This window comes from Muntiacus reevesi, chromosome 7 (assembly GCF_963930625.1).
Source record: "Muntiacus reevesi chromosome 7, mMunRee1.1, whole genome shotgun sequence".
Classification (NCBI taxonomy): Eukaryota; Metazoa; Chordata; class Mammalia; order Artiodactyla; family Cervidae; genus Muntiacus; species Muntiacus reevesi.
Genome location: NC_089255.1, coordinates 49,873,984 through 49,888,907, shown reverse-complemented (window position 1 = coordinate 49,888,907; position 14,924 = coordinate 49,873,984). Strand labels below are relative to the sequence as shown.

The following is a 14,924-nucleotide window of genomic DNA, read 5'->3' as shown; positions in this document are numbered from 1 at the left end:
GAATATTCAGTACTGAGTTCCTTTAGGATGGACTGGTTAGATCTCCCTGCAGTCCAAGGGACTCTCAAGAGTTTTTTCCAACACCACAGTTCAAAAGCATCAATTCTTTGGCACCCAGCTTTCTTTGTAGTCCAACTCTCACATTCATATATGACTACTGGAAAAACCATAGCTTTGACTAGACGTACCTTTGTAGCAAAGGTTTTAATAAAGCAGATTTTTAAACATTCACAGAAAGTATGAGTAAAATCTCCTATTTGGAGACTTAAAATACACACAAGTGAAGTTGAATGATTGACCATGTCTCCAAAATGTCATCCAAGTTGGACAGAGTAACCTCTGAAGTCTCTAAGATGAACAATGTGAAAGGCTCACTGAGTTTAATAACAGGTATGAGTAAGCTACTGCTGAAAGCAAAACATTAAAAAATTGGAGGAGTCATGTCAGAACAATTTTATTATGGACAATTAAAATGTGTTTGTATTTCTTATATTTAGGAAAAAACTAGCCAAGCTATACTCAAAAAATAACCAGATTCTTGCATTCAATCACCAGAGAATTAGTATAGATGGTTTTTCAAAGATACTGGCCCAATATGCTCTTTTAACCAAAATGCCCAAAGACACACTAGTTATTATCAGGAATCATTAGAAATTCAAACAAAAAAATGTTACTTCTTTACCCTTATACATGACTATGAAGTCCCCAAATTTGAATTACTTTGCATAACTAGATCAGTGAGATCAAACAAAACTAGAGAAATTCAAAGGATCAGTAACATGGACTAGGAATACTGGTATGTTTAGCAAGACAAAAGCAAAAAGCAACAATTAACCACTCTCTTCCTCTAAACGCTTTTCCCCCTGGCTTCTAGGTATTATACTCTCAGGTATTCTACTTTTCTTACCACTCTTCAGGTTTTGCACCCCCTCCTCCACTTACAACTTAAAATTTGCTCACCAGCACTTCAGCAACTGGGCCCTCTTGATAAACTTCGCATAACATGTTCAAACCTGAACTTCCGACTTCTCCTCAAAACTTATAGCTATTCCAGTATCCTATCTCAGTAAATGGCTACAGCGGTCACTCAGTTGCTCAAACTAGAAAAGGTCATCCTCAACTCCTTCTCTTAGGACCTCAATATGTATCAACCATGCCCAATAAATTCTACCTTCAAAATATCTCTCACATTTATCCACTCTATTTCATTATCACTAAGTCAGTTCAGTTCAGTCGCTCAGTCATGTCCGACTCTTTGCGACCCCATGAATCACAGCATGCCAGGCCTCCCTGTCCATCACCAACTCCCAGAGTTTACTCAAACTCATGCCCATCGAGTTGGTGATGCCAGCCAGCCATCTCATCCTCGTCCCCTTCTCCTCCTGCCCCCAATCCCTCCCAGCATCAGGGTCTTTTCCAATGAGTCAACTCTTCACATGAGGTGGCCAAAGTATTGGAGTTTCAGCTTCAGCATCAGTCCTTCCAATGAACACCCAGGACTGATCTCCTTTAGGATGGACTGGTTGGATCTCCTTGCAGTCCAAGGGACTCTCAAGAGTCTTCTCCAACACCATAGTTCAAAAGCATCAATTTTCGGTGCTCAGCTTTCCTCATCATCTCTAGTACCATCCTAATTCAGGCTACCACTTCTCATGAGGATGCCTTAATGCCTTTAACGTTACTCCTTTCCAAACTATTCTTCATCTGCAGCCAGACCAAATCTTTTTACCTCATAAAGTTACTTACCATTAAAAACATTCCATGGCTAAGTAAAAAAACTATCACCATGACTTACATACACTCTCAAAGATATGGCTCCTGCTTATTTCAGCCTAATTAAAAACCATTCTCCCTCACATCTTAGGAACCAGCCATACTGAAATTCCTTCATCTCAGTATCTTCACACATGCTATTTCCTCTGTCTAATCACCTCCTTTAGTCATCCTTCCAGGGTCCATTTAAACTCATTTTCTACGACCAGTGGCCTTCCCTGACCTCCAGACAAGATGGCATTCCCCTATGCTCCCACAGCAATCTATGAAAACATTCTTAACATTCATCACAGCTGTCATTCCTGATATAATACGTCTATTTCTCATGAGTCCATAAACTCCTGAACAGTAAGAACTTCTCTTGTTCAGCCTCTCTACTCCTAGCAGCTATTAAAAGTGCCTGAAAGGGAATTCCCTGGCAATCTAGTGTTGAGAATTGGCAATTCCACAGTGGCAATTCTACTGCCAGGGGCTCAGGTTCAACCTCTGGTTGGGGAACTAAGTTCCTGCAAGCCATGTGGCACAACCAAAACTAAAATAAAAGTAAACAGAAGTACCTGAAATACATTGGATGCTTAATAAATATATAAAACAATGAAAGGATTGTAATAAAACATACAAGTGGACTTAGTAAACTATGGCATATTAAAACCAGAGAAACATCTCTTGGAGCTTAAATAAAAATAAAGGAAATATACAATATATTTGTTCTTTCAATCCAAGGATCAAAATTCCATTTAACAGAATTTGTGATTTAGGGTTTAAAAAAAGAAAAAGACAAATACAGCTACTACGTAACACAATTATTTGTCTAAGATTTAAGATTCCCGATATGCTAGACCTTGTTTCAGCATTATTCTCCCAGTACAGACTATTTTGGAACTTAACTAGTACAAAGTGACTAGAACTTAAGAAAATTTCAGAGATGCACACACAATTCAAGTTTATCCCTAGGAACAAATATCAGAAATATATTCCCATCTAAAAAAGCAGAAAAAAGCTTGAAGAGGTTATAATACAACTAAGTGAGGACTCTTGGTATCCAGAAGCTACTTCAAATAGGAAGTGTATACATGATTATAAAAGATTTTTTAAACCTATTTAATGCTTTAATGTTCTAAAACATTACTTACAAAAAATAAAATAAAATATTACTTACAAGATTTCACTGACACTTAATAAAACAACCAAGCTGGCATAATGTTACCAATAAACTAAACATATCTATTCAACACAATTATATTAATATAAAGGATTTTCAGGTATAGTGAAATAGGATAAACATTAGTCATACAAAATCCTTGCTATGCTTTTAAGAGACAACATAACAACTTAGAGGGGGCTTAGTCACTTAAAGAACATAAAAAAACAAAGTTGGCTATGAATCTGAATTTAGTCTGAGTTGGGGAGCTTACTTCACAAAAGACCATACTGCAAATGCAACATTTTAGTGTGAACTATAACTTACAACTGAGGACTATAACTGAAGAATGATGGATGGGCTTTCCTACTAGGCATATACCTAATTTCTGACATTTATGTGTCTAGGTCACCGACTCTAGAAACTCTGACATTCAATATGCTATCAGATACAAGCCTGTTTTAGATCAACTTTCCAAAGAACTGAAAACAGTCAGAAAAACACTTTTACACTCTTATTTCCATTCCCTTCTCAAAAAGGTAGGAAGCTCTGTTTAAGTTTTTAAAAAAAAATTCATCCTCTCTTTTACATAAATCCTACTTTGTGCTTAAAAGCATGTAAAATAAAAATGTTTCATGTTTAAATCTTATCTAAGAAGCTAAGTTCAGAGCAATCATCAGCTCTCAATTTAACTTCTTCAACACAAAATTACATGAACACAACGAAGCTCTTCCTATTCTTATTGTAGTAAGTAATTCAAGTATCCAGTGTAGCCTTCAGAGCTTTTAAAAGATATATGTTAGGCTTTTATTATCTGTGTAAGCATGAAGAATAGGATATCTTAGAAAATCCACTGCTGAGACAGAGTGGTATGAAATGAAGTCTATGCCAAAAGGCACTGTACCTGACATAAAGTAGGTCCAAAGAAATACCATTCTCCCTGCAAAATTTTTCCTGTAGCTTGCTCAACTTTTGCTGGAAGAGATTTAAGTGCAATAGATTTTCATAGATTAAATTTAAAACTTTTCAAAACTCTGTTTTTCCATATCCAAAACAACAGCATTTTTACACAATTCAAATTTATTCTGTTTCTCATGGGTTGGCATCCATTTATGCTGTCCAGATTCTTATCTCTTCTTCTTAAGTGTGCTGCTTTGTCTACAGAGTTAAAAGGGTCCTGGGTTTCTATTACCCTGCTCAAGATATGTCAAAGATCAAGTCTAAGACGCTACCCGACTAACCCAACTCCAGTCATGGAGATATCTATGCCTTTTACAAGTTACATGGACCACATTCTCGACATCCTTATACATCAGAGGATGTCAGAACCTAAGTCTCAAAGAGCAAAGCAAATTTCAAATCAAGTATCAGACTATTTAACAGCATGGAAATGTACAATTAAGGCTACAGGAGTAATAGGAATATTGTCAACACTAGAAAAAACTATTGGTTTTAGAGTATATAAGTACTCTAAAATATTATACTACATTTAGATAAAATTTGAAATCTTCTATACTATATGCAAATCGTATATTAGATAAAAACAAGCTTTGATTTACTGATTATATGCTGAAAATATTAAACAAAGAGCCAGAAAAATAGTTTATTACACCTCAATTCAGTTCAGTCACTCAGTAATATCCGGCTCTTTGTGAGCCCAAGGACTGCAGCATACCAGGCCTCCCTGTCCATCACCAACTCCCGAAGTTTAACCAAACTCATCTCTATTGAGTAGGTGATGCCATCCAGTGATCTCATCCTCTGTCATCCCCTTCTCCTCCTGCCTTCAGTCTTTCCCAACATCAGGGTCTTTTCAAATGAGTCAGCTCTTCACATCAGGTGGCCAAAGTATTGGAGTTTCAGCTTCAACATCAGCCTTTCCAATGAACATTCAGGATTGATCTAGAGGATGGACTGGTTGGATCTCCTTGCAGTCCAAGGGACTCTCAAGAGTCTTCTCCAACACCACAGTTCAAAAGCATTAATTCTTCTGCGCTCAGTTTTCTTTATAGTCCAACTCTCACATCCACACATGACTACTGGAAAAACGACCAATAGCCTTGACTAGACGGACCATAGTTGGAAAAGTAATGTCTCTGCTTTTTAACATGCTCTCTAGGGTGGTCATAACTTTCCTTCCAAGGAGTAAGCGTCTTTTAATTTCATGGCTGCAGTCACCATCTGCAGTGATTTTGGAGCCCCAAAAAATAAAGTCTTTCACTGTTACCACAGTTTCCCCATGCATTTGCCATGAAGTGATGGGACTGGATGCCATGATCTTAGTTTTCTGAATGTTGAGCTTTAAGCCAACTTTTTCACTCTCCTCTTTCACTTTTATCAAGAGGTTTCTTAGTTCTTCTTCACTCTGCCATAAGGGGGGTGTTATCTGCATGTCTGAGGTTATTGATATTTCTCCCGGCAACCTTGATTCCAGCTTGTGCTTCTTCCAGCCCAGCATTTCTCATGATGTACTCTGCATATAAGTTAAATAAGCAGGGTGACAATATACAACCTTGATGTACTCCTTTTCCTGTTTGGAACCAGTCTGCTGTTCCATGTCCAGATCTAACTGTTGCCTCCTGACCTGCATATAGGTTTCTCAAGAGGGAGGTCAGGTGGTCTGTTATTCCCATCTCCTTCAGAATCTTCCACAGTTTATTGTGGTCCACAGAGTCAAAGGCTTTGGCACAGTCAATAAAGCAGAATTAGACGTTTTTCTGGAACTCTCTTGCTTTTTTGATGATCCAGCAGATGTTAGCAATTTGATCTCTGTGTGCTCTGCCTTTTCTAAACCCAGTTTGAACATCTGAAGTTCATGGTTCACGTATTGCTGAAACCTGGCTTGGAGAATTTTGAGCATTACTTTACTAGCGTGTGAAATGAGTGCAATTATTACAGACTAGATAGTGTTTTGAGGTTTTTTGTTTTCTTTTTTAATTCAGTTATTTGGGTGTTACTAATATATTTTGTAGAATTTTAAAGCAGAAGAGGCCTTAAACATTATCTCATCCAAACGTCAAGGTTTTACTAATGAGCAAACTAAGACTCAAAAGAAGTCACTAGATAACACATGCCAGGTCACAGGGGAACACCAGTCTGTCTCCTAATTACCACAATTCTCCTTTCTCTATCTAGTACAAAAAAAAAAAAATTACACACACACACGTAAGAAAAACTGAAACTTCATGATGTATATGAGTCAAACTATTATGCTATACACCTTAAATTTATAGAGTGCGTGTGTGTATGCTCAGTGGCTTCAGTCATGTCCAACTCTGCAACCCTGTGGACCATAGCCCACCAAGCTCCTCTGTCCATGGGATTCTCCAGGCAAGAATCTTGGAGTGGATTGCTATACCCTCCTCCAGGGGATCTTCCTGACCCAGGGATCGAACCCACATCTCCTACACTGCAAGCAAATTCTCACTGAGTCACCAGAGAAGCCCCCATGTCAATTAAATCTCAATAAAACTGCAAGGGGGAAGAAACGAACAATGCTTTTTCATAGAATTGTCAAAAATGGCCTTTAGGCTTAAAGAACCTTGACATTTCTTCACTGATATTTGTAAACCTGGGGTATGGTACACACTTTTTTTTTTTTGACATTGAACAAGTTTCTTTTTATTTTTTTAATTAATTTATTTATTTAAATTGGAGGCTAATTACTTTACAATACTGTAGTGGTTTCTGCCATACATTGACATGAATTAGCCATGGGTACGTCCTTTCTTTTTAGGAAACTTGGAAGACAGGTTGAAAGAAGTGTGCTCGTGTGCCTAGGCATGAAAACAAACAGAACAAAGAATAACTTAAGTACTGACATATATGCACACATACTCACATACCCACACTCCAAAGAAGCTGTGCTTATATCCCAAACTAACATTCTGTATATGGTTGGGTAGGAGAAGGGACTTAGTAGAAAATCTGTAATTATACGTATAGAGGTCACTTTTACAGGTCTATTTCAAGGAAAAAGAGAAATGAAACTATCAGATCATCACATTTTTAACTAAAGTATGTTAGAAGGTAGTGACAATAACCGTGTTTTAGGGCACAAACTCTGAGACAGTGTGACTATACAAGGATAATAATTGAGACAAAAAATAAATTTTTTGAATTCAAATCTATTCTAAAAAATGCAGTTCATGTATATAATTAACTAAATAGATTTCTGTTAAAAGTACCTAGGATAACCACTTATACACAGAAGGAGATTTCTTGGTTCCAGGTTCTTTCTGAGTGCCTCAGTGAGAAGTTCTCCCTCCTTTGAACATCAATAGCATTCTATCTGTAAAGCACCGTATCACTTTTCTTCCTATGCAATGACTGACGTTTATCTTGCAGCTTCTATTAGGATGACTAAATAACAGTGTGTACTTGCACACCCTCTCTCAGTTGCTCTAACACACATTCAAAAAAAAGCAGAAGGATCTAAGATTTGTTTTGCCGTATGTTCAATATGAAATATAAAATGGAGTTAATAAAAATCTAGCAATGGAATAGAAATGTGATATCCAAACCAAAGGCAGCGAGAATCTCTACTTTTCCTTTTGGCAGTCACACCACATTTGCAATATAGCATTAAATTTATTTTGAGATAGCCACTAAAACCAGGAAGGATAAAAGACTGCTTACAATTTCATGGTACCAATACGAATAGGTAATTAAAATTTTCTCTGAGGTTAAGGGTCATAAAAATGTATATGAATTGCCATAATCAAAATTTTTATCTCAAAGCTCAGATCCTAAAATAAACGTTTTTCTCCTTCACATCAAAATAGAAATGTAACTTGAAAGTGCTTTTTTCTATAATGATCATTGCTTTCTAACATGGAAATTAACTAAACTATTTACTTCAATTTGCAAAATACTTTAAGTATCACAACATTTCTTATAATCTTATTTTTCTATCCATTAAAATCTTTCTTGAGTATCTGTAATATAAGGGCAAATAGTGGACACACTAAATAGTAGCAGATATCTTGCCTGTGAGGAAGAAAACAGTTACAGAAAAATAAACAAGAAATAAACACAGGAAAAGGAAGAGATATTGAATCAAATGCCAATGGTACACATAAGTAATTTAGAAGTTCAGAGTACAGTGTAAAAAAACTTCAAAGAAGCAGATATTGAATTGTGCATTAAAAGAGGATCAGATTTTATTTAAGATAAATAACACAGGGAACAAACCTATATATGATATACTCAGCAATGAGAAGCTCATTCTGAATGAAACAGATACTTGATCTTGGGAAGTGGAACAAAATAAGTTTAGAATTGAGTTGAATTAATTTGCAAAGAATTTTTGAATTAATTTATGAAGACGGACGGGTCTTGGTTAACAGTTCTGACAAAATGTGGTCCACTGTAGAAGGGAATGGCAAACCACTTAAGTGTTCTTCCCTTGAGAACCCCATGAAGAGTATGAAAATGCAAAAAGATAGGACACTGAAACATGAACTCCCCAGACTGGTAGGTGCCGAAGATGCTACTAGAGATCAATGGAGAAATAACTCCAGAAAGAATGAAGAGATGGACCCAAAGCAAAAACAACACCCAGTTGTGGATGGGACTGGTGATACAAGCAAGGTCCCATGCTATAAATAGCAATATTGCATAGGAACCTGGAAAGTTAGGTCCATGAATCAAGGCAAATTGGAAGTGGTCAAACAGGAGAAGGCAAGAGTGAACATCGACATTTTAGGAATCAGTGAACTAAAATGGACTGGAATGGGTGAATTTAACTGAGATGACCATTATATCTACTACTGTGGGCAGGAATCCCTTCGAAGAAATGGAGTAGCCATCACAGTCACCAATAGAGTCCGAAATGCAGTACTTGGATGCAATCTCCACAACGACAGAATGATCTTTGTTCATTTCCAAGGCAAACCATTCAATATCACGGTAAGCCAAGTCTATGCCCTGACCAGTAATGTTGAAGAAGCTGAAGTTGAATGGTTCTATGAAGACCTACAAGACCTTTTAGAACTGACACCCAAAAAAGATGTTCTTTTCATTATAGGGGACTGGAATGCAAAAGTAGGAAGTCAAGAAACACGTGGAGTAACAGGCAAATTTGGCCTTGGAGTACAGAATGAAGCAAGGCAAAGGCTAACAGAGTTTTGCCAAGAGAGCACACTGGTCATAGCAAGCACCCTGTTCCAAGAACACAAGAGAAGACTCTACACATGGACATCACCAGATGGTCAACACCAAAATCAGACTGATTATATTCTTTGCAGCCAAAGATGGAGAAGCTCTATACCATCATCAAAAACAAGACCAGGAGTTGACTGTGGCTCAGATCATGAACCGCTTATTGCCAAATTCAGACTTAAATTGAACAAAGTAGGGAAAATCACTAGACCATTCAAGTATGACCAAAATCAAATCCCTTGCAATTATACAGTGGAAGTGAGAAACAGAATGAAGGGACATCGATCTAATAGACACAGTGCCTGATAAACTATGGACAGAGGTTCATGACATTATAGAGGAGACAGGGATCAAGACCATCCTGAAGAAAAAGAAATGAAAAAAAAAAAAATGGCTGCATCAGGAGGCCTTACAAATAGCTGTGAAAATAAGAGAAGCGAAAAGCAAAGGAGAAAAGGAAAGATATACCAAGATACACCCATCTGAATGCAGAGTTCCAAAGAATAGGAAAGAGAGATAAGAAAGCCTTCCTCAGTGATCAATGCAAAGAAATAGAGAAAACAATAAAATGGGAAAGACCAGAGATCTCTTTAAGAAAATGAGAGATACCAAGGGAACATTTCAGGCAAAGACGGGCTCAATAAAGGACAGATGGTATGGACCTAACACAAGCAGAAGATATTAAGAGAAGAGGTGGCAAGAATATACAGAAGAACTGTACAAAAAAGATCTTCATGACCTAGATAATCACAATGGTGTGATCACTCACCTAGAGCCAGACATCCTGGAATGTGAAGTCAAGCGGGCCTTAGGAAGTATCACTACGAACAAAGCATGTGGAGGTGATGGAATTCCACTTAAGCTATTTCAAATCTTAGAAGATGATGCTGTGAAAGTGCTGCACTCAATATGCCGGCAAATCTGGAAAATGCAGCAGTGGCAACAGGACTGGAAAAGGTCAGTTTTCATTCCAATTCCAAAGAAAGGGAATGACGAAGAATGCTAAAACTACCACACAATTGCACTCATCTCACACGATAGTAAAGAAACACTCAAAATTCTCCAAGTGAGACTTCAACAGTACGTGAAGTGTGAACTTCCAGATGTTCAAGTTGGTTTTAGAAAAGGTAGAGGAACCAGAGATCAAATTGCCAACATCCGCTGGATCATCAAAAAAGCAAGAGAGTTCCAGAAAAATATCTAATTCTGCTTTATTGACTGTGCCAAAGCCTTTGACTCTGTGGACCACAATAAACTGTGGAAAATTCTGAAGGAGATGGGAATAACAGACCACCTGACTTCCCTCTTGAGAAACCTATATGCAGGTCAGGAGGTAACAGTTAGAACTGGACATGGAACAACAGACTGGTTCCAAGCAGAAAAAGGAGTACATCAAGGTTGTATATTGTCACCCTGCTTATTTAACTTATATACAGAGTACATCATGAGAAACGCTGGGCTGGAAGAAGCATAAGTTGGAATCAAGATTGTCGGGAGAAACAGCAATAACCTCAGATATGCAGATGACACCACCCTTATGGCAGGAAGTGAAGAAGAACTAAGGAGCCTCTTGATAAAAGTGAAAAAGGAGAGTGAAAAGGTTGGCTTAAAGCTCAACATTCAGAAAATTAAGATCATGGCATCCAGTCCCATCACTTCATGGCAAATACATGGGGAAACAGTGAAAGACTTTATTTTTGGGGGCTCCAAAATCACTGCAGATGGTGACTGCAGCCATGAAATTAAAAGACGCTTACTCCTCAGAAGGAAAGTTATGACCAACCTAGAGAGCATATTAAAAAGCAGAGACAATACTTTGTCAACAAAGGTCCGTCTCGTGAAGGTTATGGTTTTTCCAATAGTCATGTGTGGATGTGAGAGTTGGATTATAAAGAAAGCTGAGCGGAGAAGAATTAATGCTTTTGAACTGTGGTGTTGGAGAAGACTCTTAAGAGTCCCTTGGACTGCAAGGAGATCCAACCAGTCCATCCTAAAGGAAATCAGTCCTGGGTGTTCACTGGAAGGACTGATGTTGAAACTGATACTCCAGTATTTTGGCCACCTGATGCGAAGAGCTGACTCATTTGAAAAGACCCTGATGCTGGGAAAGATTGAAGGCAGGAGAAGCGGATGACAGAGGATGAGATAGCTGCACGGCAGCACCGACTCAATGGAGTTTGGGTAAACTCTGGGAGTTGGTGATGGACAGGGAGACCTGGTGTGCTGCGTGTCATCGGGTCGCAAAGAGTCGGACACAACTGAGCAATTGAACTGAACTGAACAGACAAAGAGAAAAATATAGGGTTTTCAGTCAGCCAGATCTGGGTCAAATCTGTGCTATTAACTTTTTTTTGGCTGCACTGTACAGCATACAGGATTGTAGTTGGTGGATCAGGGATAAAATTTATGCCCCTCACATTCGGAACAGAATCTTAGCCACTGGACCACCTGGGAAGTCCCTGGGTTACATAACTTTAAAGAAGCTATTTAACTTCTCTGAGTCTTAAGTTTCCTTGGATATAAAAAGATTTACCTTGTTTGGATGTTGAGAGAGTAAATAAGAAAATACACATAAAGCATCTATGTTCTTGTACGTGGAACACAACAGCACTAAATAAATGTGATTTTTACCTCACTCCCTTGGCTCCCTGCATTTTATGCCTTAACTATACTGAGAATTAAGCAGTACAGTAGGTCATCTGTCTACAAGTTGTCATGTTAGAGCTGATAAAATTGAGTTAATGAGAAATTAAATGACATTCAATGGCTTACAACCAGCTACCTTCACTGTTGGCACCAGGGAATAGACATATAGGCCATAAAACACATAAAAGATAGTTGGAAATCACAAACACAGACTCTTCTTTAAAGACATATCCTCTACTAATACAACTGAGGATCTGATTCATGAACTTAAAAACATTTAAATGTGACTGTTTCCTTAACAATATAAAAAGGGCAATCTGTTTTAAAAGAAAACAATTTTTCATGTACACACCAAATTCCAGTGTAGGCTGAATTTACAAATGGGGACTATTCCATTAAAGAAGGAAAATTAAAGGTATAAATTTCTTCTCTTAACATACATTGAATAATACACTGGAACTTCAGACACAATCAGCAATAAATTTACTTACCTTCCATGAGCATGAAAATCTAGGCGTAAAAACTGGTCCTCATGTGAGACTGCTCTTTTGGCACGCTGGTGTTTTTGGTGTAATGAATCCACATCATATGATAATCCTTCATAATGTCTAATGTATTTATTTAAAGGATTTCCATACTGACCTACAAAAAATAAACAGTTTGAATTAATATCATTTCATGGTTTATTTTAGTTCTAAAATGATTCCACAATTATTCTGTATTAAACAACTGTTTCACTAATCTTAATACTTTATTTTCATAAACGTTTTTTAATTTTTTGTTTTTGTTTGTGGTCACGTCACACAGCATATTTAGTTTCCTGACCAGGGATCAAACCCGTGCTTCCTCCAAGTGGAAGAAGAGTCTTAACCACTGATCACCAGGGAAGTCCCTAAAAGCTTATTATAATGGAAATTTTAACCACACACACAAGTGTTGATGTTAACTATAGGTTTGTCTAGGACGTCCTTAATCAAGCTGAGGAAATTCTCTTTTATTTAACTTTGCTGATAAAAACTACCGGGAAGAGATGCTGATCTTTGTCTGCATCTATTAAGATGATTATAATAGATAATCAATAAAAACTTACTCTATAGCACTAGGAACTATACCTATATGGGAAAAGAATTTGAAATATGTATACATATATTTATGAATAAATGAATCACTTTGACATACACCTGAAACTAGTACCACATTGTAAATCAACTATATTGCAATAAAAACAAGTAAATAATTTTTTAAAAAGATGATTGTATGTTTTTTTCTTTTTAGTTTATTAATATGTAAAATCAAACTGACTTATTCTCATGGGTAGAAGAACTAAACAGACATTTCTCCAAAGAAGACGTACAGATGGCCAACAGACACATGGAAAGATGTTCAACATCACTATTATTGGGGGTCCCCTGATGGCTCAGCAGGTAAAGAATCCGCCTGCCAATGCAGGGGACACAGCTTTGATCCCCGGTCTGGGAAGACTCCACATGCTGCAAAGCAACTAAGCCTGTGTAACACAACTACCGAGCCCATGTTCTAGGGCTCCCGAGCCACGGCTACTGAGTCCGCATGTCCTAGAGCCTGTGCTCTGTAACAAGTCATAGCAATGAGAAGCCCTGGTATCACAACAAAGGGTAGCCCCCTCTTTCCCACCACTAGAGAAAACCCACACGAGGCAAAGAATACCAAGTGAAACCAAAAGCAAATAATATATAAAAAAAATTTTAAGCTCTACAAATAACAAATGCTAAAGAAGAAGGAACTCTCCTACACTGTCGGTAGGAATGTAAACTGACGCAACAGATACAGAGAACAGTATGGAGATTCCTCAAAAAAGTAAAACTAGAATTTCCATATAATCCAGCAATCTTACTCCTGGGCATATATCTGTACAAAACTATCAATCAGGAATATATATGCACACCTATATTCACAGTAGCGCTATTCACAACAGTGAATGCTGACATGGAAACTTAAATGTCCCTCAACAGATAAATGAACAAAGCTGTGGTACGTGTATACAATGGAATCTGACTTAGCTATAAAAGAGAACAAAATAATGCCATTTGGATAGAACTAGAGAATGTCATACTAAGTGAACTTAAGTCAGAAAAAGAAAGACAAATACCATGTGATATCACTTATATGTGGACAGACTCACAGACACAGAGAAAAGACTTGAGGCTGCCAAGGGTGGGGAAGGAGAAGGGATGGATTAAGTGGGAGCTTGAGGTTAGCAGAGGCAAACCATTATATACTGAAGAGAGAAAGAAGGTCCTACTGTATAGTATAAGGAACTGTATTCAATATCCTATGATAAACATAATGGGAAACAATTTAAAAAAAAAGATTGCATATATATGTGTATAACTGAATCACTATGCTGTACAGCTGAAATTAACATTGTAAATCAGCTATACTTCAATTTTTTTTAAAAACTGTTGATTTTCTAATGTTAAACCACCCTTGCATTACCAATAAATCCAACTTGATTATACTATAATATGTGTTTTATAATAGTGTTAGATTTGATAAATTTTGTTTAGAATTTTTATTATGTATGTTCACGAGAGACACTAGGCTGTAGTTTTCTTGGACTGTCTTTGTCAAGTATTGGTATCAATATAAAAAAACATTTTGAAAGTATTACCTCTTCCTCAATTTTCTGGACAAATTCATGTGCAACTTGTATTATTTCCTCCTTAAATGTTTGATAGAATTCACCAGTGAAGCCATCTTAGCCTGGAGTTTTCTTTGTGATGAGTTATTAATGACATCAACTTGATACATAAACAGCTATTCTGGTTATCTATTTCTTGAGTGATCTTTGGTAAGAATTTGTCCATTTCACCTAAGTTTTTGAAGTTATGGAAATAAAGCTGCTCATAATATTCCCTTATTATGTTTTTTAATATCTTCTGAATCTATAATAATGTTACCTCCCTCATTCTAGATATCAGTAATCTATATCTTTTCTCTTTGGGTCCTAATCAAGATAGCTAGAGATTTATTGATTTGACTGATCTTCTCAAGAACCAACTTTTATTTCCTTTTATTTTCCTTCATTACTTTTCTGCTTTCTATTTTTTAATTTTCAATTTGATCTCTAGTTCTTTCTTTCCACTTTCTTTGAGTTGAATCACTCTATTTTTTTTTTTAGTGAAGACAACTGACATAAGTTTTCATTCCAATCCCAAAGAAA

The 14,924-nt window shown here is 37.0% G+C and overlaps 1 protein-coding gene across 1 annotated transcript in view; it reads right to left on the bottom strand.

Moving 5' to 3' along the window:
* The window catches only part of ADAM10 (ADAM metallopeptidase domain 10), a 141,768-nt gene that overhangs the window by 91,077 nt on the left and 35,767 nt on the right, over positions 1 to 14,924 (bottom strand). Inside the window, exon 2 of the mRNA XM_065940213.1 lies at positions 12,214 to 12,364. Within this exon, the coding sequence (XP_065796285.1) occupies positions 12,214 to 12,364 (151 nt within the window). The remainder of the gene's footprint in view (positions 1 to 12,213; positions 12,365 to 14,924) is intronic.